This window comes from Sus scrofa, chromosome 12 (assembly GCF_054392235.1).
Source record: "Sus scrofa isolate SSC_HxYL_T2T_F1_AM1 chromosome 12, Sscrofa_HxYL_maternal_Yorkshire_Landrace_v2.0, whole genome shotgun sequence".
In the NCBI taxonomy this organism is placed as follows: Eukaryota; Metazoa; Chordata; class Mammalia; order Artiodactyla; family Suidae; genus Sus; species Sus scrofa.
In genome coordinates, this window is record NC_139394.1 from 27,252,642 (window position 1) to 27,275,354 (window position 22,713).

The 22,713-nt window shown below is 40.5% G+C and overlaps 2 protein-coding genes across 9 annotated transcripts in view; one reads left to right on the forward strand and one right to left on the reverse strand.

Annotated features, from left to right (window-relative positions):
* Window positions 1-22,713, forward strand: part of LUC7L3 (LUC7 like 3 pre-mRNA splicing factor) — a 113,286-nt gene that overhangs the window by 20,539 nt on the left and 70,034 nt on the right. Inside the window, exons 7-13 of one of the 8 annotated variants that reach the window (XR_014821228.1) lie at window positions 617-778; window positions 1,169-1,452; window positions 1,989-2,149; window positions 4,522-4,647; window positions 5,802-5,942; window positions 6,048-6,153; window positions 7,515-7,948. Coding sequence is in view for 5 of the 8 variants with exons in the window: in XM_013981051.3 (XP_013836505.2) it covers window positions 617-778; window positions 1,169-1,452; window positions 1,989-2,149; window positions 5,802-5,942; window positions 6,048-6,238 (939 nt within the window). In the remaining 3 variants the exon portion in view is untranslated. Of the gene's footprint in view, window positions 1-616; window positions 779-1,168; window positions 1,453-1,988; window positions 3,530-4,521; window positions 4,648-5,801; window positions 5,996-6,047; window positions 6,485-7,514; window positions 7,949-22,713 lie in introns of those variants that run through there. The other 7 variants (XR_014821227.1, XM_005668920.4, XM_005668921.4 and 4 more) reach the window with 7 other exon arrangements.
* On the reverse strand, window positions 14,484-19,270 carry ANKRD40CL (ANKRD40 C-terminal like). The gene is made up of 5 exons (XM_021067192.2): window positions 19,219-19,270; window positions 18,484-18,626; window positions 17,100-17,180; window positions 16,380-16,564; window positions 14,484-14,736 (listed from the first exon to the last, which is right to left on the reverse strand). The coding sequence occupies exons 2-5, from the start codon at window positions 18,521-18,523 to the stop codon at window positions 14,593-14,595; spliced, it is 450 nt and encodes a 149-aa protein (XP_020922851.1). The 5' UTR covers window positions 18,524-18,626; window positions 19,219-19,270; the 3' UTR covers window positions 14,484-14,592.

Genomic DNA, 22,713 nt, shown 5'->3' on the forward strand with positions numbered 1-22,713 from the left:
GTATTCATTTGGGCCTGCTTTTTATTTCCTTATTTGTTACAACAAATTACTCAGGTTGTATTTACCTTAGTTCAAAATTGATATACTCTTAAAAATACCTCTTACTTTCTTAACTTTCAATTAGGGAGTATAATATATCTAATTGAATATTATATTCAATTGTTGTAGATATTGATGCTAGAATATAACTGTTTATTGGTTCCCAAATATTGAAAGGATGTGTTCATGGTACATTCAGTGAGTTTAGTTCCTTAATGATTGTGAGAAACATTTTTAGTATGGAGCTCACACCTTTGACTTGTTGAACCAAGCAAGAAATGAGTTCAGACTAAGGAAGCTTTCTGAAATGTAGTTTAACTTGATTTCAAGGTGGTGTGGGTAATTCAAGGGTTATAGTTGAGGGATGGGGTCTCAATACTCCTGGGTGATATGGCAGGCTGATTGGTGTTGTCATGTTTCTCTTCTCTAAAAGTTGGCCAGTTGCTGCTGAATATTACGGCTCTGAGGAAATGGAAATTAGCAATGCACAAAATTGAAATCTAAGTGTTAAGTATTTTTTTGAAAATTTGTTCTCTCTTCCTCAGATATTCTTATCATAACTGATTTATCATTTCAGACAATTGAAAGTTTTGCTGCCCAAGAAAAACAGATGGAAGTTTGTGAAGTATGTGGAGCCTTTTTGATAGTGGGAGATGCCCAGTCCCGGGTAGATGACCACTTGATGGGAAAACAGCACATGGGCTATGCCAAAATTAAAGCTACTGTAGAAGAATTAAAAGTAAGTTTCTTATAAACACATTTTAGCTAGGGCTAGTAGTATATTTTAGCATGGTTAGAAATTGATCACTTATAACAAACCTCTTGATATTTTTGCTGATGTGTGTTATTTAAAGCAGTGATAAATCCCCGTACTATTTTTCTGCTTATCACATTAGTAAAGCACTTTATTTTCTCTACTCTTTAGTGCCAGGGATTTGGGGAAAAGAACATTCCTGAGGGATTAGTCAAATGATAGCTTGTGTATGCGCATGGTATTGAGATTTCTCCATTTCACCCTTAGGGCATCAACTTCCATAAACTGGTCTGCACATGCTTCATATTAGGTAACCATTGTTCGGCAGTGTCTTTAGGGTTATTTTTCTTTAAAAATTGAACTTGATTTCCTTAGGAAAAGTTAAGAAAAAGAACTGAAGAACCTGATCGTGATGAGCGTTTGAAAAAGGAGAAGCAAGAACGAGAAGAAAGAGAAAAAGAAAGGGAGAGAGAAAGGGAAGAAAGAGAGAGGAAAAGACGAAGAGAAGAAGAAGAAAGAGAAAAAGAAAGGGCTCGAGACAGAGAAAGAAGAAAGAGGAGTCGATCACGGAGTCGGCACTCAAGCCGAACTTCGGACCGAAGATGCAGCAGGTCTCGGGACCATAAAAGATCACGAAGTAGAGAAAGAAGGCGAAGCAGGTATATAGGACACATGAGGGGATGCTGAGCATATAGCAAGTGTACAGTAAACAGTAGTAACTACAGTGATAATTCCTTGCTACTTGGGATGCTCTTAAGTATCGTTAAGCACTAGGATGAATTATGAGAGTTGAAATCAGTGAATGAGTCTGTCTTTGAGGTAGCTTCATTGCCATTTCCCTTGAGGCAGTCTAAGGAGGTTTGATGCAGTCTTACTAGAAAGTCAGCGTACCGAATGGTCTCTCTCTCTCAAGGGCTTCTCTTTAAGAGACGAGTCTCCTCGATTCTAAGAAGACATTTAAATTATTCATTATTTTGGATAGGATTACCTTACCTATTCGAAAAATTGACGTTAGGATTATCAGTTCTTAAGATTTCTAATGTAAGTATGTTTTAATAATAGATTCTATTAATTTGCTTTTAAGGATGTTTTGGTTAGTCTTATTATTTAATAAACAGTATATAATTCTTCAAAGGTTTTTTTCTCACTGTAGTATCAGCTGAAGTTGCTTTCCTTTTGTTTTAAATTATTTAAGAAGTAGAGATCGGCGAAGAAGCAGAAGCCATGACAGATCAGAAAGAAAGCATAGGTCCCGTAGTCGGGATCGAAGAAGATCAAAAAGCCGAGATCGGAAGTCATATAAGCACAGGAGCAAAAGTCGGGACAGAGAACAAGAAAGAAAATCCAAGGAGAAAGGTTAGTTTTAATGAGAATTTAATTCATTAAGAGACTTCTTAATTTCTTGTCTCCCCACCCACTCACCTTTCTTTCTTTGGATGAAGGCAGAGTTCCACTTCAAGCTGTACTCATTTTCACTTAAAATGAACACCATTCATTAGGAGACAAGTATTATTTTCCCCGTTCCTACTCTGATTTGTGAGAATGACAGTTGACCTGGTGTTTTCTTAGCGTATGTTAAAACCACGTCCTTCAATTGAAAACTTTAAGGCTTATTATCCAGATTCTTCCAAGTACTGCATTACCTTTCAGGGTTTTAGGCTATGGCATTCTTGGTTATTGGCAACATTGGGTTTTTTTGTTTGGTTTTGATTTTTTTCTTTTTACTCGATGCAGTGTTCCATAATATGTCTTGTAGAGTAAATGTACATTATCTCATTGGTCCTCATGTATAGCATTCATTTAACTCAGTACTTCTAAATTTGCAGAAGTTGAATGCGTTACATGTGACTTAACATGTTTTTTATTGAAACATGTTCTTTTCCCTCTATTTTTTCTTTCGTTTTTCTGTGGCATTCCACTGTGCCCTCTTACTGGAATTTTTCATTTTGTCTTTGGCATGTTTTCACAAGGATATTCTCATCTTTTGACTTAGCCTTCATTGAGTAATTCTTTTAATCTTAATCATCAGGATCCCCTTTCTGTGTTTTCTTCAGATTTTTGAGCATCTATCATTTTTATATTGACCAGGCTATTCTGCTTTGCATGATTTTCAGGAATGAGAGAAAGGGCTTGTTTCTAATTTTCTTGCCTCTGCTTGTTGCATCTTGTCCTGCCTAACTGTGTCCATGTTTGGTCACCAACAATATATGTGCGCCTCTTTGAGTTTATTATTAGACTTGTATGTGATATTCACTATTTTCTTTTATGGAACTAGCCTGTGGTTTTTGTGGGGTATAACAGTGAGAAAACTAGCAGCACAAACAGTGGCCTTGTTGGGTCTTCTGCTTTTATTTTTCCTCAAATAAGTGCACCTTCTCTTTTAAAAGCATTTATATATATTGGCTTTTTCTACAACATGGAGCAAATGTTATTAAAAAGTAGGAAACAACGATGATTTTTTTTTAAAAAACTTAGCGTCATGAGCTTTAGTATTTGCCATTTAAATTTAGAAATTTTGTGATTCAAAAGGCAGCTGATAGGAGTTCCTGTCGTGGCTCAGTGGTTAACGAATTCGACTAGGAACCATGAGGTTGCGGGTTTGATCCCTGGCCTTGCTCAGCGGGTTAAGGATCCAGCATTGCCATGAGCTGTGGTGTAGGTCGCAGATGTGGCTCGGATCCCGTGTTGCTGTGGCTCTGGCATAGGCCAGGGGCTACAGCTCCGATTCGACCCCTAGCCTGGGAACCTCCATATGCCATGGGAGCAGCCCTAGAAAAGGCAAAAAGACAAAAACAAAACAAAACAAACAAACCAACCAAAAGGCAGCTGATACAAGAGTTAACTGACTAATAATAGTTGTGAGAAGGCTTCACCCAATGTTTTTGCAAGACTTTCTGTATGATGTATTTGGGGGATGAGGGTCAATTCTGAAGAGCCAGATATGGATATCAGAGATGAAGTCATTCACTTCTCCTTGAGAACTAAAGCTCTTTGCTATAGCATCATTTGTGTCAGTTGAAATAGTTGGATTGATTCTCAGGGACAAAAGCTAGTAGCTAGCCTTCATAATTATCTGGGATCAGAGTTGAGCAATAAATGGCAATGGCCTGACACAAAAGCAGATATGTTTGTGTCATTTCTGAAGAGAGCATAAAAGATAAGTTGAATTGCTTAGCCGTGATCCTAATTGTAATGATAACATCATGGAATATAATCAAACTTTTAAGTAAAATAAGCTGCATTGTGTTCAGATTATGAACAAACAGGGATTTTCCTGGTGAGATGTGGAGGAAGGAGTGAAGACTTGATTCAGAGAAAACTCTGCATCTGGTCCATCTTGGGTATGCCATTATACATTTATTTTTAACTTTGAGGTCTCTTTTAGAAGTGATGTGATTTATTGGCTTTTGAAAATACCATGTGGCCACTTGGGCACTCCAGTATAAATTTAACTGAAGGCCTGGACTTTGAGTCAGATATGAGCATAGCAAGCAATTGATTATGGCAGTGATTATGGCTCACTACTTCATGTGCTGTGATGAAAGCACTTTATCTGAGTCCACAAACGAAGAGTGGTTTCTTACACAAATCTATGGTGGTTTCTTACCACCAACCAATTTAGGGTGCTCTCTTTGTCAAGAGAGGTTCCTTTTTTAATACATAGCCCTAAAATCCACCACACTTTGTGGATGTCCTTAGGACTATTAAGATCTACCATATTTATATAGGGCAGAAGATAAGATTATTGGACTGACTACTAGTCCTCTACGGGGCAACAAGACGACTCTTCCTCATTGAAGCTACCTGTGCACCGGAGAAGCCCATAAGGCACAAAGGGAGGACTTTCCCACAAGGTCAGTTAGAGCACACTATACTGGCACAGTTCTCATAAGTGGACAGACAGACATGAAGCAAGTCCTGCAATCAGCTACGTGGACATTGCTTTGTGCATTATACAAGTGTTATGGACTAAGTATGCTCCTTCATATAAGATCTTCAATTCGTAAGGTTCTTTGAATGAGTGCCCCCCCACCCCCATATCATATTTTGTTTTCATTACACATCTCTCTCCCAGTTATTTGATGTTGTGTCTTAACAACTTTGTCTAGAATCTGTAAAGGGTTCTGCCTTTCTTAATGTCTGACTTATGAACTGCTCTGCTAGACTAGCTATTCTTAACTTAGTTTTAGGTGAAAAATAATAAAGTTTGCTGTTTGCTTTAACATTTTCTGTTAGAAATCTTCGGCAATACTTGGGACTGAAAAGGCTAGAACATACTTGCTCCATGTATCACTTTTTGCCTCTAGTATGATGTTTCACCATTCCAAAGAAAAAAGAAGGAAAAGTTGACGTTTTTTTCATTCTTAATGTACAGCTGAGTTGAATTTTAATTTCTCCTTTTGGAAAAACAATTCTGAGATGACATATACGTTACTTTCCTTAGCAAAGTGCAACAGTTCAGGACTTAGAATGGGATTGAGATCCACTTTTGTTGGGCTTGTCCCTCTTGGGTATTCAGACATGTATAGGTATAAGTCATCTTTTACATTTAAAAATATATAGTTGGAGAAACGTGCCTATTAAATGTTCAACTTTTTTCACCTTTTGCGGATACTATTTTTACTTTAACTTCATGTGAACACAATTTTTTTAATACTATCTTTCATACCTTTCCCATTGCCTTTTGATGTTCTTCACCCCAAATGAAATTTATTTACATTTTCGATTCTGCAGTGATTTGGTGTTGCCTGTACTTAGTAGCTTCTTACCAGTTTGAGAGAACTTGTCCATTATTTTGCCTTTTGCTTTCTCTAATTACCTGTCCCGTGCTCTTCTTCCTTTATAAATGACAAATTTTATCCCTTTGATAAATTCGTCTGACTATGTTACTTGCAGTCTGTGGGAGATGATTGTCTTTTCATCTCTCAATTGTTTTCACTTTTCAACGTGTCATTTGTATATTGTATTTTACTTTAAAATCCATGATCAATGTCTTCTTTTATGGCAGAAAAGAGGGGATCTGATGATAAAAAAAGTAGTGTGAAGTCCAGTAGTCGAGAAAAACAGAGTGAAGACACAAACACTGAATCAAAGGAAAGTGATTCTAAGAATGAGGTCAATGGGACCAGTGAAGACATTAAATCTGAAGGTGACACTCAGTCCAATTAAAACTGATCTGATAAGACCTCAGATCAGACAGAGGTAAGTGTATTGTTTCTCACTTTGATTAGGGCTTTTTGTTACTGTTTGACAGTGCAGCGTAAGTATGCACAGATGAAGATGGAACTAAGCCGAGTAAGAAGACATACAAAAGCATCTTCTGAAGGAAAAGACAGTGTAGTCCTGCAAAACATTTTGAGGTACATTGTTTTGTCTCAGCTATTTTGTAGCAGACTCGTGCCCCCATTAGTGTGCCTCTTTGGAAATTACTGCCCACATTTGTAATATAGTCGCCATTGAAAAGTTAATTATCCTTTTTTTAGGGATTTTGCTGTCATTTCTTTTTTTTTCTTTTTTTTTTAATAAAAAGGTTGAACTGTTTTTTTTTTTTTTTTTTTCTTTTTCTTTTTGGTATTAAGTCCATCTTGTGTTGGTACATTGGCAGAGACATATGCTTTAAAAACTTAAATATTTCTGAGGCACATGTTGGACTACGTTGTTTTAATTAAACTGCTAGTATTTCTTTGTCAAGGATGTTTCTAGTTTTTTGCTTTATTGCCTTGCATTCTAATGCAGTTTGTTCTGTAACTCGAGAGCCAGTAGCATTGGATTGATGGAAGTGTAGGGTTTATGAATTATTGCAGCTGACTACCATACCTCACACAGCGTTGGTGTTGTGAGCGGCCCATGAAAAGCCAAATTAAAAATCAAGGATTCAGTCAAACTAAGCAGGTACTCATGCCAGGTACTCCTTTCTCTACCCACATCCATGTTTGAATGCTATTGCCTGTGATCTTTACGCTTAACTGTTGTGTATCTTTTTTGTTCTTTACAAGAAGCACAGAGGGGTTTTTTTGTGTATTGCGTGAAAACTTGTAATCAAATGTTAACAGAATGGAATTTTTTTTCAACTGTGTGTAGGGATGCAGTGGTGCCCAGAATTAGATATCTTTAAAGAATTTTAAATACAATAAACACTTCATATTATTCGCCTTGTTACATTCAATGCAATTCTCAAGTCTTTAAGAGGTATGTGTTTATTAATATTTCCTACTGTGTAGGAGAATTTGCAGTCGGCCATAGGTGTATAGGAATAATCACTGGCTGATATTTAAAGCAGCAGTGAATAGCAAGGACAGACACCTTCCAACTGTGAAATACAAAGAACTGATGAGCCATATAGAATGAATTTGGGTTTTTAAAGAACTATTAAAGGTCAGGTTTTATAGGAGTTCTTAAAACCTATAAACTGTTCATTCTTTGGGCTAGTGGCATGGGATTAAATATTCCTAATGAAAGGAAGTACCAATTAGTTGATTTGTTGGTGGCATTCCTTTTCTAGGACAGCAATGTAGTTATATTTGTGTGAGCCATTCACACATAGGCAGGCATACACAGGCACATGGCTTTAAGACCACACTGATGCCTTGATAATTTAAAAGAATACGAACATTCCATATACATATATGAATTAGCAGTTAGTGACTGGGCCACTTAGTCATAAAAATTTGCCTTTTACATGTTGTCTAATTATCATTTTTCCCCAAATTTTGCATTGTAGGACTACCGTTGGAAGATTTTTGGAAGAAAACTGAAAACGGCATAAAGTGAAGATCGACATTAAAATGAGGTGAAAGAAAACAATAGTGGCATAGAAAAAGTATAAAGCTCAGTTAGTTTGTTTGTTTTTTTAATTAAAAATTAATTCAGGACTGATGTGACCTACCACATTTCAGAACATGTATTAGTAGCATATATATGCCACTGAAAACTTAGGTCCTGTATCATATTTTTTTCTTTAAGACTTTTTAAGAAATATTACCTAAATATGTGGCTTGCTCAGTGTTTAATTGCAAGTTTTCATTCTTGGACTTTGAAAACAAGATTAGTATTTGTGTGAATCAGACTAAGTGGGATTCCATTTTTACAACTCTGCTATACCTAGCCTTTGGATTTAGAAGTGAAAATAAAGTATCTCTGACTTTCTGTTACAAATTTGTCTCTGTCATTGAAAAGTTTTAGTATTAATCTTTTTCTAATAAAGTTATTGACTCTGAACTAGTCCCTTGTTTTAAATATGAGATACACTGTTACTAAAGGTGTTGGTGTACAGTTTTATCTGATTTATTGTTTAAAATTAATTTTTTTTATCAAATTTCCACAGATTAAATGTTTTAAATAATAATGGTGCTTCAATATTGGGTGGTTATGAATACATTTGAATTTTGCTTTTAATAATGAAGATACACTATGAACTAGAATATATTTTTACATCCCTGAGAGATTTCCTTAGTAGTAAAAAATTCAAAACATCCTTCTGATAAATGCAGTCATCCTCTAGCTATGAAATAATGATGTTAGAAGAGCACTCGAGACCTTTTAAATAGTTTTTGGTCTTAATATCCTCTATCAAGATTTTTTTAAATACATTTTAGATTATAAATGTATTTATTTCTGTGCATGGGTTGTGTAGTACATAAAGATTAAAAAAAAAAAAACTGATGCTTAAGGTGGTTGGTGGGATGGAGATAACAGCAAATTTGGCAGCACATTTCTATCTATAGTCAGCTTGCCGACTGTATAAAAGTATTACCTCCCATCTACATGTATGATAGCAATTCTTTGAGATTTATAATTTTCAAATATTACCATCAGTTTATAGCTAGAGAAACTTGAGAGTTAGTGCATTAAAGGACTTAATGGCTCCGTGTGGATGGAGAACTGGCACAGGAAATCTTGGTCTCTGTCTCATGGTCCCAGTGCCTCACTGTGCCACTGTATTCATTTTAATAGGCATAAGAATAGGCTGCCGCATTTATTTAAAATACCTACCACCAAGCTTTGGGAAATAATGAAGCTGCCACTTCAGAGGCTTTGTATGTGATATTATGGAGACTTCACTCCTGGCTTACGTAGCTAATCCTGGAGCAATAGATGGATAGTTTGTCAGAGTTGATTCAAGTGAGGATTAATGTGAAATGAATAAAGAATCTAACACGAAGTCAGCCACATCCCAGACACTGCTTTGTATAGTTTGAAAAGATTACGGCTGTAGGAATAAAGGACTTAAAAGTGATAGTTCACCATATTCTTTTACTAAGTATTAAGAAAAATAAGGAAACAGAAGAAATTTACTTAAGTATTAAGGTACTTAGCCATTAAGGTATTAGATCATGGAGAATATTAAAATGCCAGGTTTGTTCTGCCTCATGGAGAATCAATAAGTTTTTTTTAATGGAATACAGTAAGTTTATGAAGTCTTTGTCATCTTCATATGTGCAGACACTTAGATCTGTTGATCACTGTTGAAGTTAATGTAGGGTTTGAGGGGGAAGCCTAGCCTCTTGAGGTGTCCGTGACTAAAGTCTGGCCTTAATGATGGAGATAGAGAAATTGGGTCACACCCAACATCTGAAATTTATCAGGTTCAAAAGGAAATGATTCTTACTAACCAAATTTATTAAAATCCAATATAGAGGCCGTGTGCTAATATACTAATAATGCACATTTCTTTCAAGCAGACCAAAAGGTTGTCAGTTGCTTAATGTGTGTTTTCTCTTTGAAAAGCCTTTAAGGGAAGTCAGTTTTTATTACTCAAAAGATGACTTGATAAGATTGAAATCAGAGCAACCAGGGTTTTTTTTTTTAAAATCTTATTTTGGAAGATTTAAGACCAAAAAAGTGGGACAGTGTAATTAACTTTTATTAAAGCTCATCACCGGTAAGACTCAGCAGCTATTCTTTGTGTCTGTGTGTCCCTGTCCCTTGTTATTGTCAAGCAAGTCATCTTTTATAAATATTTCTTCATGTCTCACAAAAAGATAAGAACCTAACAGTTTATTAAGATAAGAACTTAAACAACAGTTCATTGGATGGACTTTTAGATGAACTTTTAACTGTAGTACTGGTCTGGTAGCTTACTTTCTCTTGTGCCTCTCAGGGGGACCTGGTTGAGTCTGCTGTTCTGGTATCTGCCCTTCTGCAGTGCAGAGACACTGCATCATCACCCTTTTGGTTAAGACATTTTTCCTTCAAACTGATATCTTAATTTTTCAATTTGGATTAAAACACGTTTCTTGCCTTCTTGAGCTAATCATATTGCCCAGCTTAGAGATGTTTTCCCTCCTTTACTTAGAGCATTACCCGCCTGCAGGTGATCTTTCTGGTCTCTTCAATATAGTTAGTGTTGTAGAGGATAACCAGTGCTATTTCTGAGGTCTGAGAATGCTTTGACCACATGTGGGCTGAGTTCAACCACGTGTTTAAAAGTTTCTAGAGATGTTAAAACAGGAATTTAGGGTGAGAATTTTTTGAGCTTGTGTCCATTCTCTGCTGTTAAAAAATGCATTGTAGATGAGGTTTGTGAGTGTTTTTAAATATGATTCTAAATGTGCATGAAACAAAAAACACTTAAGAACTTACTGTAATATATTTTCTGTGGGGTGGGACTTTATTCAGGGTTGTGTTCAAGTATGAGTTTGGACTGATTTTTAGTTGTTAATGAGAGAACTCCAGGTGACTGCCTTTTAAGAATTTTGTGTTACAATTTTAATGCTTGTACATGGTTCGAACAAACAACAAAAGTGTTAGTGATCTATGTCTCCCTTCTATTCCTGTCCCTCTTTGTCCTGCCCAGGGGCTACTAGTGTTAAGAATTATTTTTCCAAGTGGTTTTTTGTGGGGAGGTGGGGGTGGGTGTAAGTATTTATGTATGAATTTGTGTATGAATCTTTTAAAATATATGATAGTACACCATTATGTTCTGATCTTGCTGTTTTCACTCAGTATATTTAGAAACATTTGAGACAATAGGAGATAGCGATTTTAAGTTTAAACATATAGTATTCGAAAGTACATTTCGGAAGTAAATGTATTTTTCATTACTGTATTAGATTTTTTAAATTTCCTAATTTGAAAATGCAGATTGAGAGTTTCGTAGTTTATCTATTTTTTTCCTCTCACTCATCCCCAGTCAGTTGTCAACAGCTTTAAGAAGCTTTGGAAAACAGTTGGGCATATTGTGCCATGACTTCTCTTGTGGCTGTTCCACCTCTTTATACTTAACCCTAGAGAAACTCTTACGTATGTGCCAGGAGATGGATATAAAGATGTCATGACAGCATTGTTTGAAATAGGAAGAAAAGGAGACAGAAACAAACTGGAAAGACTTCAAATGCCCAACAGGTCCACTGGATTTATATTGTGGAATCTTCCTACAGTGGAACTCCACAGAAGTCAGACTGAACTACAGCTACACATGTGAACATGGATGAATCTCAGTGATCAAAACAAGTTGCAAAAGAATACATCCGCTATAGTTCCTTTTCTGTAAAGGTCAAAACCAGGCTGTTAAATACATGGTAAATGAAAAGCAAGGAAGTGATTCACAGTGCAGTGCATTGGAGGGGGGTGGATCACGGAGGGCAAGGAGCACCCTTCAGAGGAACTGGTGATTGCTGAAGCTGGGTGGGTGGTTTCTCTTTTAAACTGTATGTGTATGTGCTCTTGTATGTATGATATTTCTTAATAAAATTTAAATTTTAAAAAATGGGAAAAGGTCTTGGTGTAGGTAGTAAGTAGTAAAATAGATAAATGTATTTCATGAAATTAATCTTAGATGGGTAACAGATTAAAGGGTACTGGTTCTTGAGTGCCAGATTTAAGGGTCTTAATTGTGGTTTTTAAAGCTAGAAATGAGACCTAAGTGTATGTTTTCTTTGTGATATCTTTTTATGTTGATGTAATTTTCATTTGGGTGTCAGCCAGGGAGTTGCTGTTGGTAAGTAGCTTCCAAGGAAGCTTTTCTCTCAGATTTATGCCATCTGGAATAAATCTGGGAGGGAAATTGCTAGAGTGAGAAGAGCCAGTGTGTCCTTCCCTTTGTTCAAGTTAGATTGTCTTTTTAGGGTGCCTTTTTGTCCTTGTTCTATTTCTTTTTTTTTTTTTTTTTTTTGCACCCACGGCGTATGGAGGTTTCCAGGCCAGGGGTCACAGGGGTCAAATTGGAGCTGTAGCTGTTGGCCTACGCCAGAGCCCAGTCTGCAACCTGCACCACAGCTCATGGCAACACCGGATCCTTAACCTGCTGAGTGAGGCCAGGGGTTGAACCTATGTCCTCATGGATGCTAGTCAGATTCGTTTCCGCCGAGCCTCGACGGGAGTTCCTCCTTGTTCTACTCTTAATAGGGGTACTATGAAGTGTTTAAAAATATTTGCTCCTTGAGGGGGAAGTGGTTTGAAGGTGCATAAAATTCATGTAGCTAAAGGCCCTGTATCAGCAGTGGCCCTCTTACCCCATGCAACCACGTGTTTGAGGTGAGACTTAATCCTCATGGTGTAATCTCAGCCATGGGTTTATTCAGCACATTAGGTGCTGGTAAGTGCTAGGAGCTATTGGATACATCAGTGTACAGAATGGGGACAGCTCCCACCCCTGGTGCACTGAGTCTGCTCCCCTGATCGTGACTCCCTCAGGCCTGTGAGCTGTGTATATGGAAGGACTTCTAATGCTGTGAGTCACTCCATTCTAGGTGAACATATAAACAACAGAGTTGTAGATCATTTTGTGTTTTAGCCTAAATATGTTCTGGAACTCTTAAGGATAGCAATCTGATAACTGATAGATTTCAACAACTTAAAAATAGAAAATGACATAAAAATCTTTGAGGGGAAATGCACCTTACTCAGTAATTAGTTTTTTGAATCTATGCATGAAGGAGTTCCCGTCATGGTGCAGCGGAAATGAATCTGACTAGAAACCATAAGGATTCGGGTTCAATCCCTGCCCTCGCTCAGTGGGCTAAGGATCTGGCGTTGCCATGAACTGTGGTGTAGGTCACAGTTGCGGCTGGGATCTGGGGTTGCTGTGGCTGTGGCCGGCAGCTGTAGCTCTGATTAGAGCCCTAGCCTGGGAACCTCCATATGCTGTGGGTGCAGCCCTAAAAAGAAAAAAAAAAAAAAAAAATCTATGAAGTACATAATAAAAATTACTCTTGAAACTTGGTATTATTAATTTGTAGCCTTAAAACTTAGGTCGGTTATAGAAAATAAGTATGTTATTGGTGTAGGCCATATTGGAGTGAGGATGGGTATTAAGTTTGCTTATCTCCTTTGTGGTATTTAAATTACTACCCTGGATTTTATTGTACTGCACCTGTGCAGCTTCTGCTATTAGTGTAAGCTTTCCTCCCAACAGTAATTTTTTTCAAATATATTCTGTGTCACTTAAAAAGCTAAAATCTCACTTTTCCACAAATGGTAATTTGGGGCCATTAATCAATTGAACCCCTGCCTAAATTTATCCTTTTAAAAAACAAAATCGAGGAGTTCCCCTGTGGCACAGTGGGTTAAGGATCTGGTGTTGTCACTGCAGTGGCGCTGGTTTGATCCCTGGCCTGATAACTTTCACGTGCCATGGGTGCAGCCAAAAAAATAACTTTTAAAACAGTTGAAAATACCTTGGGGAGGTGGTACTTGGAGACTGACCTCCAAACATCCCTATCACAGTCGTAGCAATGGACTTGGCTTTCCTTTGGGGCCATGCTGTCTTAAAAATGTGGCTTAGGTACCAGGCTTCAGTGCTCAGGTCCTCCTACGATAATCCCGTGGATATTAAGTAAAATACAGGTTCAGGGTTCGTATTCACTCATTTCATGAATGAAATAGTATATACTTCTGTACCTGCACTAATCAACATTTCCCCACTCATTAGGCAAAAGGGTGAGAGAAGTGTTGATCTGACGCCCCCCCGGGCCCCTTCACCCTTCATCGAAGCTGTGAGCTGTTGAGAATTTGGAGATGGGGAACAGTGCCCTATTTCATTCCTCTTCTGGAAAAGACTTGCCCAGGGAGTCTGTTACTTATTCCTCTGTTCTGTAAGGATTAGAGATGATTTTACATGGTGTGAAAAGAAGTGACAATGTGGTGTCTGTTAATAAGTGTTGGTATATGGAGTCAGGCATGAGTGCTCCTAAGGTACAACCAGTTATTAACTAGAAGTTGGTGAGTTGACCCAGAAGGATTCCAGGTAGACTGGTAGAGAAGAATGTAGCATAGGATCTAATCACAGCCCATCTTGGAGCTAGTTGTTAGGCTACCAACCTTTTTTTCTTCTTCACCTGTTTGGTAAAGTTCAATGCTTTGGGCTGTGCCTTGGCTTTTCTGCAAGTTGGATGTTTAGCCTTAAAGGTGTTAGTCAAGTTGTGTAAGTCTTGTTCTTTTATGGGTAAGTTAAAATGGTGTAAAAAGGAAGTAATGGTACAAAATGCTTTTAGAAACAGCTTTGAACCAGTGTGCCAAGTGGGTCCTGACCTTCCTAGTTCCATCAGCTTCACCCTGCCCTTAATGGAGTTCATGCGAACAGATCCTGGCAGTTTGTCCTGACTGAATCTCAGGAGTGCATAGGATTGGGGTACAATTTTATAAACAAGCTTGTTGGTAAGTATCGTACTTAGGAGTTTTAATAGTTCTATTCGGCAAGAACTTTTTGAGGTCCTCTTCTCCCAGCCCAGAGTAGTTGGAGACAAGGAAATGTAATAATTTCTGAAGTACACACATGAGGTTAGCAAACTGATACATGCATGCATCCAGGCTTCATTATTTACAAAATAATTGATTCCAGTTTTTATTTCTCAGGTTTCTTAGTATGTCAGTTTTGCAGCATTGCTGTTGTAGCAGGGCTTCTCTATAAGGGATGGTGTGTATTCTATTGGTTCAGAGCTTCCATTTTTCCTTAAAATGAGTTCTACTTCCTGAGAGTCCCGTAGTCTTAGAATGTCTTTGTCCTTAATGTGGAAAACAAAATATACAATGATTCATAAGAACTCATGAAGTTAAGATGAAAAGGCTTAATAATATTGGCCAAGCATTGTTTTCAAACACTGTCTATCCATGGTAAAATAAGTTAGCAGCTGAGAATTCTTTTTTCTAGGCTTTGTTCCCTCCCAGTCCATGTTGCAGGTTTCCAAGGGGAATAAAAGTCCAAATTTGATGCTGCCCAAGAAGAAACTTTAGGGCAGGGCATGCATTTATTTATTTATTTATTTATTTATGTCTTTTTGCCTTTTCTAGGGCCGCTCCCTCCCTAGGGCAGGGCATTTAAAAAAAACTAGGAAGTATGTTCATTCCACACCATTTATATTTGAAAAAGAATATACTATTAGCCAAGTCAGACGTAAGAAAGTTGCTTTAGGAGTTCTGGGTTAAGGATCCGGCGTTGCCGTGAGCTGTGGTATAGGTTGCAGACACGGCTCGGATCCCGCGTTGCTGTGGCTCTGGCGTAGGCCTGCGGCTACAGCTCCGATTCGACCCGTATCCTGGGAACCTCCATATGCTGCAGGAGTGGCCCAAGAAATGGCAAAAAGACAAAATAAATAAATAAATAAATAAAACAAAATATATAAATAGAAAGTTGCTTTAAAAAAAATGCCCCCCCAAATGAGACTCTTCCTCTGAAATTAAAAAGAGATTTGTATTTTATTTTATTTTTTTTGTCTTTTTTTTTTGCCATTTCTTGGGCCGCTCCCATGGCATATGGAGGGTCCCAGGCTAGGGGTCGAATCAGAGCTGTAGCCACCGGCCTATGCCAGAGCCACAGCAACGCGGGATCCGAGCCACGTCTGCGACCTACACCACAGCTCACGGCAACACCGGATCCTTAACCCACTGAGCAAGGGCAGGGACCGAACCCGCAACCTCATGGTTCCTAGTCGGATTCGTTAACCACTGCGCCATGACGGGAACTCCCCAAGAGATTTGTATTTTAAATCTGTAAAATATATTAAAATCCTCAAAATTTTGTTTCCTGAGATTGCAATGGCTGACTTGTTAAGCAGTTAAGAGTGGATTTGTGTTTTCTGTTTTGGGGACCAATTTTGCCGAAGTTGGAGGCCGGCTATATGTAGTAAGCTAGGGTCTTAAATTTGAGTATTAGCTGTAATTCAGACAATTTAAAAGTGTTTGTGGAGTTCCCTTCGTGGCTCAGTGGTTAACAAATCCAACTAGGGACCATGAGGTTGCGGGTTTGATCCCTGGCCTTGGTCAGTGGGTTAAGAATCTGGTGTTGCCGTGAGCTGTGGTGTAGGTTGAAAATGTGGCTTGGATCTGGCATTGCTCTAGCATGGGCCAGCGGCTCTAGCTCCAATTAGACCCCTAGCCTGGGAACCTCCATATGCTGAGGGTGCGGCCCTAAAAAAGACAAAGAGACCCCCCCCCCAAAAAAAAGTGTTGATGAATTAGGTAGGCAAATTTGTAAAAGCAACAGATAGAAAATTACCTAGCTACCATGCTGGGTTATCATGCAGCCAGAATTTCTAATGTCTTGGATTTTGTCTTCATATTAGAAATGCAAAAACTAGTGGTAGGTTTCACAGAATATAATTTTACCCACCTGGAGCCCAATCTATATTTAGAACCTTGTAAACTCTACCTTTCTGAGCAGTGTGTTTGGTAGCTTTCTGATCTTCTCTACTTGCTCTGGGTTAATCCCCAGTTCACAGCAGCTCACTTTTAGTAGATTTTGGTAACTCAACTTTTGTCTGTCCAGTTCAACTTCAATGAAGTCATTTTCTTTGTGGCTCTGAATTCTGACTTTAAGCACCAGCTCTGGATCACCTACAAATTTATTCATAAAAGAAACAAAACATTTTTAAAGCCTTTCAACACTGTCAACTCTAGTAGCATAGATAATCCATAGTAGATCTGGAGCTTTTATAGGCATATATAAACTTTTAATTATCTGAGGCTTGGACTGCTGGGCAAGCTCTGGTATGTATGCCCCCGTATACCCACCAAAAGGTAGTTTGAAGCCAGGCTACAATTTGAAATAGGCAGTACATAGGCGTTGTCTACCTTGTTGGCCATTTGGAAACCTTCAAGGAAATTTGTAACCCTGGGGCTCTATATCCTTAAAAAGCCATTGTTGCAGAGAGGTGCAGGTCATTCTCTTGATTCCTACTGCAACCCCTGGGACTTCAAGATGAGAGAGAGGCTCTGAGAAATAGGATAATTCTGCCATCTTTTAGGACGGTAGCATTGAGCGAATCTTAAGGCTTAACTGTGTCCTAAGAAGGAGCAGTGTTGACTGAAGGTAGAGGAAACCGAATGGTAAATGAGGCTTTGCAATATGGCCTAGAAGTTGAGTCCTCACCTGGGCAGTTGTCATCAGGTTTGGCATTATCTGGATCATCAGCTGGCAACTGTGGTTTTGAACCTTCTTGTTTATATTCATCTGAGAAAGAATTGAGAAACAGCAGCATCTCAGCATTTAGTTCTCTGCCAGATCTGCCAGTTAGACAAGGGACAATAGAGCCCCATCTCCATTTCTGCTCTGCAGCTCCTCTCACGGGAAAAAACAGTTACGAAAAGGGCAGTAATTACCTTCAGACTTGAAGAGTAATTTTCCCTCATCACTGCTTAAGTCATGAAAAGGAACTGAGACTATTTTTAAGTGGTATGTAATCTGAGAAAAATATTTATAATCTGTGTGCTTAAGTTTTTACTTCAATAGGCTTTGAAGGCTGAGGGCTTTGTGCTTCCACTTCTGTAGCAGGGTTCTGCCGTTAGAAGAGTCCCTTTATGAGGAGACCTTCTCTCACCTAGAGGGAAGGGGAAGGAGGAAGCTTACCAGGTGCCAGGCCTCTGACATACTCAGAATATCCTTCCAAGCCTCCTCTCCACCTGGCACTGTGCTTGGCCTACCACGTGTAAAAGCATTTTATTCTCTGGTGAATCTGTCAGGTTAAGATGGCCCCTGGGTGGACAGGGTCTCTTACAGAGGTCGGAAATGATGTCCTTTGAAGTCAGGCAGATTGAGATTTGAATTTTTCTCACCACTATTCAGTAGCCGTGACAGCTTTGACAAGTTATTTAACCTCTCTGAGCCTGTTTTCTGATCTGGAAAATGGGATTGATTTCTACCTCACAAGGTTGTAAGAAGCAAATGAGATCGTGCACTGAAAGTATAACCACTCCTATGGCGCAGGTGCGGCCACTTTAAAAAAAAACGAAGAAGGAGTTCCCGTCGTGGCGCAGAGGTTGACGAATCCGACTAGGAACCATGAGGTTGCGGGTTCGGTCCCTGCCCTTGCTCAGTGGGTTAAGGATCCGGCGTTGCCGAGAGCTGTGGTGTAGGTTGCAGACGCGGCTCGGATCCCGCGTTGCCGTGGCTCTGGCGTAGGCTGGCGGCTACAGCTCCGATTAGACCCCTAGCCGAGGAACCTTCATATGCCGCGGGAGCGGCCCAAAGAAATAGCAAAAAGCCAAAGAAAAATAAAAAAAATTAAAAAAAATAAAAAAAACGAAGAAGAAAAAAGAAAGTCTAACCACTCCTGGCACATCCTGAACACCAGTATTGGCTGGCTGCTCTTAGAACTATTGATACTTGCCTCCCCCTGAAAGGACCCTTGGCCGGCTTCCTCTGCTGTAGACTACACCACTGGCAGAGTGGGGGAGGGCACCCCACCCCTCCCGCCCTCTGGCCCCTCCCCTCTCCTCCTTGAGGATCCTGTTGGAGACAGGACTTAAAGACTCACCTGCAGGCTTCTCCCTCCTGTCCTGTTGAGGTTCCGCCATGGATCAGCTCTGCGGTCTCTCAGATCAGCAGCCCCTCTCGCATTGATGCCTGAGCTCCCTCCCAATCAGATAAAAGCACCTTCTAAAGCCTCAGTGCATCTGTCTGTGATGAAACAATAATCCATTCTTGCCAATGGCTGGTGGGATAGGGCAAGGGTTGGCCTATTTTACAGACAGGCAAACTAAGGCTCGGGTGTGTTGTATGATGTGCACAGGATGGCGCAAATGGAGAAAGGGACTGAGATTCAAGGCTCCTTCCCCAGGCTGTGTCCACCTGGAAGCCGTGCAGGTCAATAGTGCCCACCCGAGGGCCTCTGGGAGGGGAGGCTTCGGAGGCACAGCTCTCCTTGGAAAAGGTTAGCAGCTACTACCTCAAAGGATAAGAAAAGCTAAACACTTAGAATCTTTGATTAAACAGGCTCTCTTCCCCAGTTTTTTCTCCCTTTTCTCCCAGTCCCTTCCTCCACAGTTGTGAGTGACAAGAAAACAAGAACAGGAGTTCCCGTTCACTCCTTGGCCTTGCTTAGTGGGTTAAGGATCCAGCGTTGCTGCAGGTCACAGGGGCGGCTCAGATTCAGCGTTGCTGTGGCTGTGCCTACAGCTACAATTTGACCCCAGCCCAGGGACTCCACAGGTGTGGCCCTAAAAAGAAAAATTACCAAAGAAAAAGAAAGCAAGAACATCCTGGTTCATACCTGGGGACGCTCCACCTTGGCGAGGATCCTGAATTCCTGATCCCTAATGTTAAGATGGAGGAGGCAGGGGCTGGAGCAAGGGCTTCAGTGAGGTCTGGGTGGGGCTGGGCAAAGTCCTGGGCAGGGCTGCTGCCTCAAAGGGCTGCAGGTAGGAACTCACATGTTCGGGGTGACTCTCCCATTTCATTTAACTCTCTAATGTCAGAAGACAGGGCGTCAGGTGGGCCTCAGCATCATGAAGTTAGAGGGAGCTTCGGAGATCAGAGGCCATAGGTTCTCAAACTTAGATGTGCATTGAAATCACCTGCCAAGCCTTTAAAACTGTGGGTGTCTGGATCCTACCCTCTGATGAATCCTATTTAATTGATCTTTGGTGCCGTCTGGGCCCTGGAATTTTTAAAAGGTCCCTTGCTGATTTTAATGTGTGGCCAAAGTTGAGAATCATGGATTTGGCCAAACTGCTTAAGGTGCAAGTGGGGAAACGGAGGCCCAAGACAGGGAAATACTCCCCCATGGTCACGGGGACAGCTGGGCACGGGCCTGGGGCTAGATCTGGGGCACCTGGTGCCAGCCTGATGCTGCCTCCCGAGCACACCTGATGGCCTCTGCTCCGGCTGCACAGAGAGGAGGAAAAGCAGGGATCCACCTGGCCTGACCTCCTAAGGGAGGGGAAGAAAATGCCCTTTGGCCAGCCTGGCTGCCAGGGCGTCAGCACCCTGTGCCCCTCGCCTGAGTGGATGTGGACTTGAGGACAGAAGTACTGGAGAGGAAAGTGCCTGTGCTTTGATGGCGCCTATTCTGTTTCCAGGTTGCTGCCTGCTTTGCCCATTCACTAGTCCACTCCCCATTCACCAGTTCACTCGTTCTCATGTTCACTCAACAATACTTACAGCAGTGGGGGGGACACTCTTTTCTTTAAATTTATTTTTTTTACTTTTTAAATAAAAGTATTACATGCTCTAGTATAAACAGTTTAATGGTGTTGGAGTTCCTGTCTTGGCGCAGCAGAAACATATCTGACTAGTAACCATGTGGTTGCGGGTTTGATCCCTGGCCTTGCTCAGTGGGTTAAGGATCCAGTGTTGCCGTGAGCTGTGGTGAGTTGCCCAGGCTAGCGGTCACATCAGAGCTGCAGCTGCCTGCCTACACCACAGTCACAGCCATGCAGGATCTGAGCCAGATCTGGGACTTACCCCTCAGCTTGTGGCAACGCTGGATCCTTAACCCACTGAGCGGGACCAGGGATAGAACTCACATCCTCAGGGATGCCAGTCGGGTTCTCAACCTGCTGAGCCACAATGAGAAGTCCCCAAGCGAGTAATTTTGTCATTTATCCCTCATTTGGTTGGTTTGATGTTTCCTTGTAATCAGCATCAGATTATGTGCTTTGCAGGAATCGAAGGGAAGTGCTGTGTCTTTCTTAGTGCATTAAAATGGGAGGTACATCTTGGTTTGTCCCACCTTATGCGACAGTGAATTTAATCACTTGTGAAAGGAGATATCTGCCAGCTTTTCCTTTGTACAGTGTCTTTTTCCCTTTGTAGTTAATATATAGCTTATGGGGAGATACTGTGAAAGCATACAGATACTCTATTCCTCTTTATTCTTTAGTTTTCAGAATCCACTGAAGACTTCGAGTTGCATCAGTTGCTACCGTGATGATTGCAAAATGGTGATGCTCTGATTCCATTATTCTTCCTACATTAATTTGGTAGTCTACTGTAAGCACTTCCCTTCTCATTCATTCATTTATTATCAGTATGGGCTCCTGGATTCTGAATTATACCCCATTATTACCATTATTTATGTTGATGCTCACATTATCCCAACTTTGTACAGTATCTTCTTACAGCTCTTTCCCATATCCTGTAATCCTGTCCATATCCATAATTTTATGAGCACTTTCTTACTTCCTGGCACATCAAGATATTCTGGGCTCAACTTGTGCTTCCCCCTGCCCCAGCCCTGGAAACAGTCTTTTCTCTAGGGAGCCAGGTTCCTCTCAGTGGGGAACAGGTATACTCAATTCTCTGAGGATGCTGAGAAGAACCCTTCTAGGCCCTTTTAGTGGATATAACTAGGAAACACATGCACACATGTACACGCATCTATAGCTATTTCTATGTATATAGGTTTAAGACCACACATTCATACTGAGACTTCCAATTCCATTTCAAAACCAAAGGGCTTGCCCTAGCTTTCTCCAATTCCATTTTGCAGTTCTCTTCTCCAACCGTGGGAAATCTGTCTCCTAACATCTTTAATATATTTATCCACTTGCTCAGTCTGACAATATACAAGTTCCAGAATTGCTTATTTGAAATACAGTTAGGTTGATTGTGTTTGCATTTTATTTTATTATTTATTTATTTATTTATTTTTTGCCATTTCTTGGGCCGCTCCCGCGGCACATGGAGTTTCCCAGGCTAGGGGTTGAATCGGAGTTGTAGCGACCGGCCTACACCAGAGCCACAGCAACGCGGGATCCGAGCCGCATCTGCAACCTACACCACAGCTCACGGCAATGCTGGATCCTTAACCCACTGAGCAAGGCCAGGGATCGAACCCACAACCTCATGGTTCCTAGTCGGATTCGTTAACCACTGAGCCACGACGGGAACTCCTGTGTTTGCATTTTAGCACTTTAGGGTTCTTTCTAATCCTTATTGATAATTTTTTGAGTATATAAAACACTAATATGGGAGTTCCCGTTGTGGCTCAGTGGTTAACAAATACGACTAGGAACCACGAGGTTGCGGGTTGGATCCCTGGCCTCACTCAGTGGGCTAAGGATCCAGCGTTGCCGTGAGCTGTGGTGTAGGTTACAGACACGGCTTGGATCCTGCTTTGCTGTGGCGCTGGCGTAGGCCGGCATCTATAGCTCCAATTAGACCCCTAGCCTTGGGAACCTCCATATATATGCTGCAGGAAGCAGCCCTAGAAAAGGCAAAAAAAAAAAAAAAAAAAAAAAGTAAAACACTAATATGATCCTAAGAGCCAAAATTTTACAAGAAATTATATTTAAAGATGAATGAGGAGTTCCCATCCGTGGCTCAGTGGAAACAAATCTGACTGGTATCCCTGAGGACACAAGTTCGATCCCTGGCTTTGCTCAGTGGGTTAAGGATCTGGCAGTGCCGTGAGCTGTGGTGTCGGTCACAGACAAGGCTCAGCTCTGGTATTGCTGTGGCTGTGGCTGTGGTGTAGGCTGATGGCTACAGCTCTGATTTGACCCCTACCCTGGGAACCTCCACATGCTGTAGGTGCAGCCCTGAAAAAGACAAAAAATAAGTAAATAAATAAATAAAGATGAGTGATTTGACATTTCCATGCACTTCCACGCCTTCCCCTGTGCTCACATTTTCTTTTTTTTTTTGGTCTGTTTAGGGCTGTACCCATGGCGTAGGAAGTTCCCAGACTAAGGGTTGTATCAGAGCTACAGCTGCCAGCCTACACCACAGCTCAAAGCAATGCTGGATCCTTAACCCACTGAGC

Coding starts and splice junctions, on each gene's coding strand:
- ANKRD40CL (XM_021067192.2), bottom strand. CDS start 18,523: ATGGCGGAACCTCAACAGGACAGGAGGGAGAAGCCTGCAG. Junction 17,181..18,483: donor CAGGAGGGAGAAGCCTGCAG/GTGAGTCTTTAA, acceptor ATTCTTTCTCAG/ATGAATATAAACAAGAAGGT. Junction 16,565..17,099: donor ACCTGATGACAACTGCCCAG/GTGAGGACTCAA, acceptor ATAAATTTGTAG/GTGATCCAGAGCTGGTGCTT.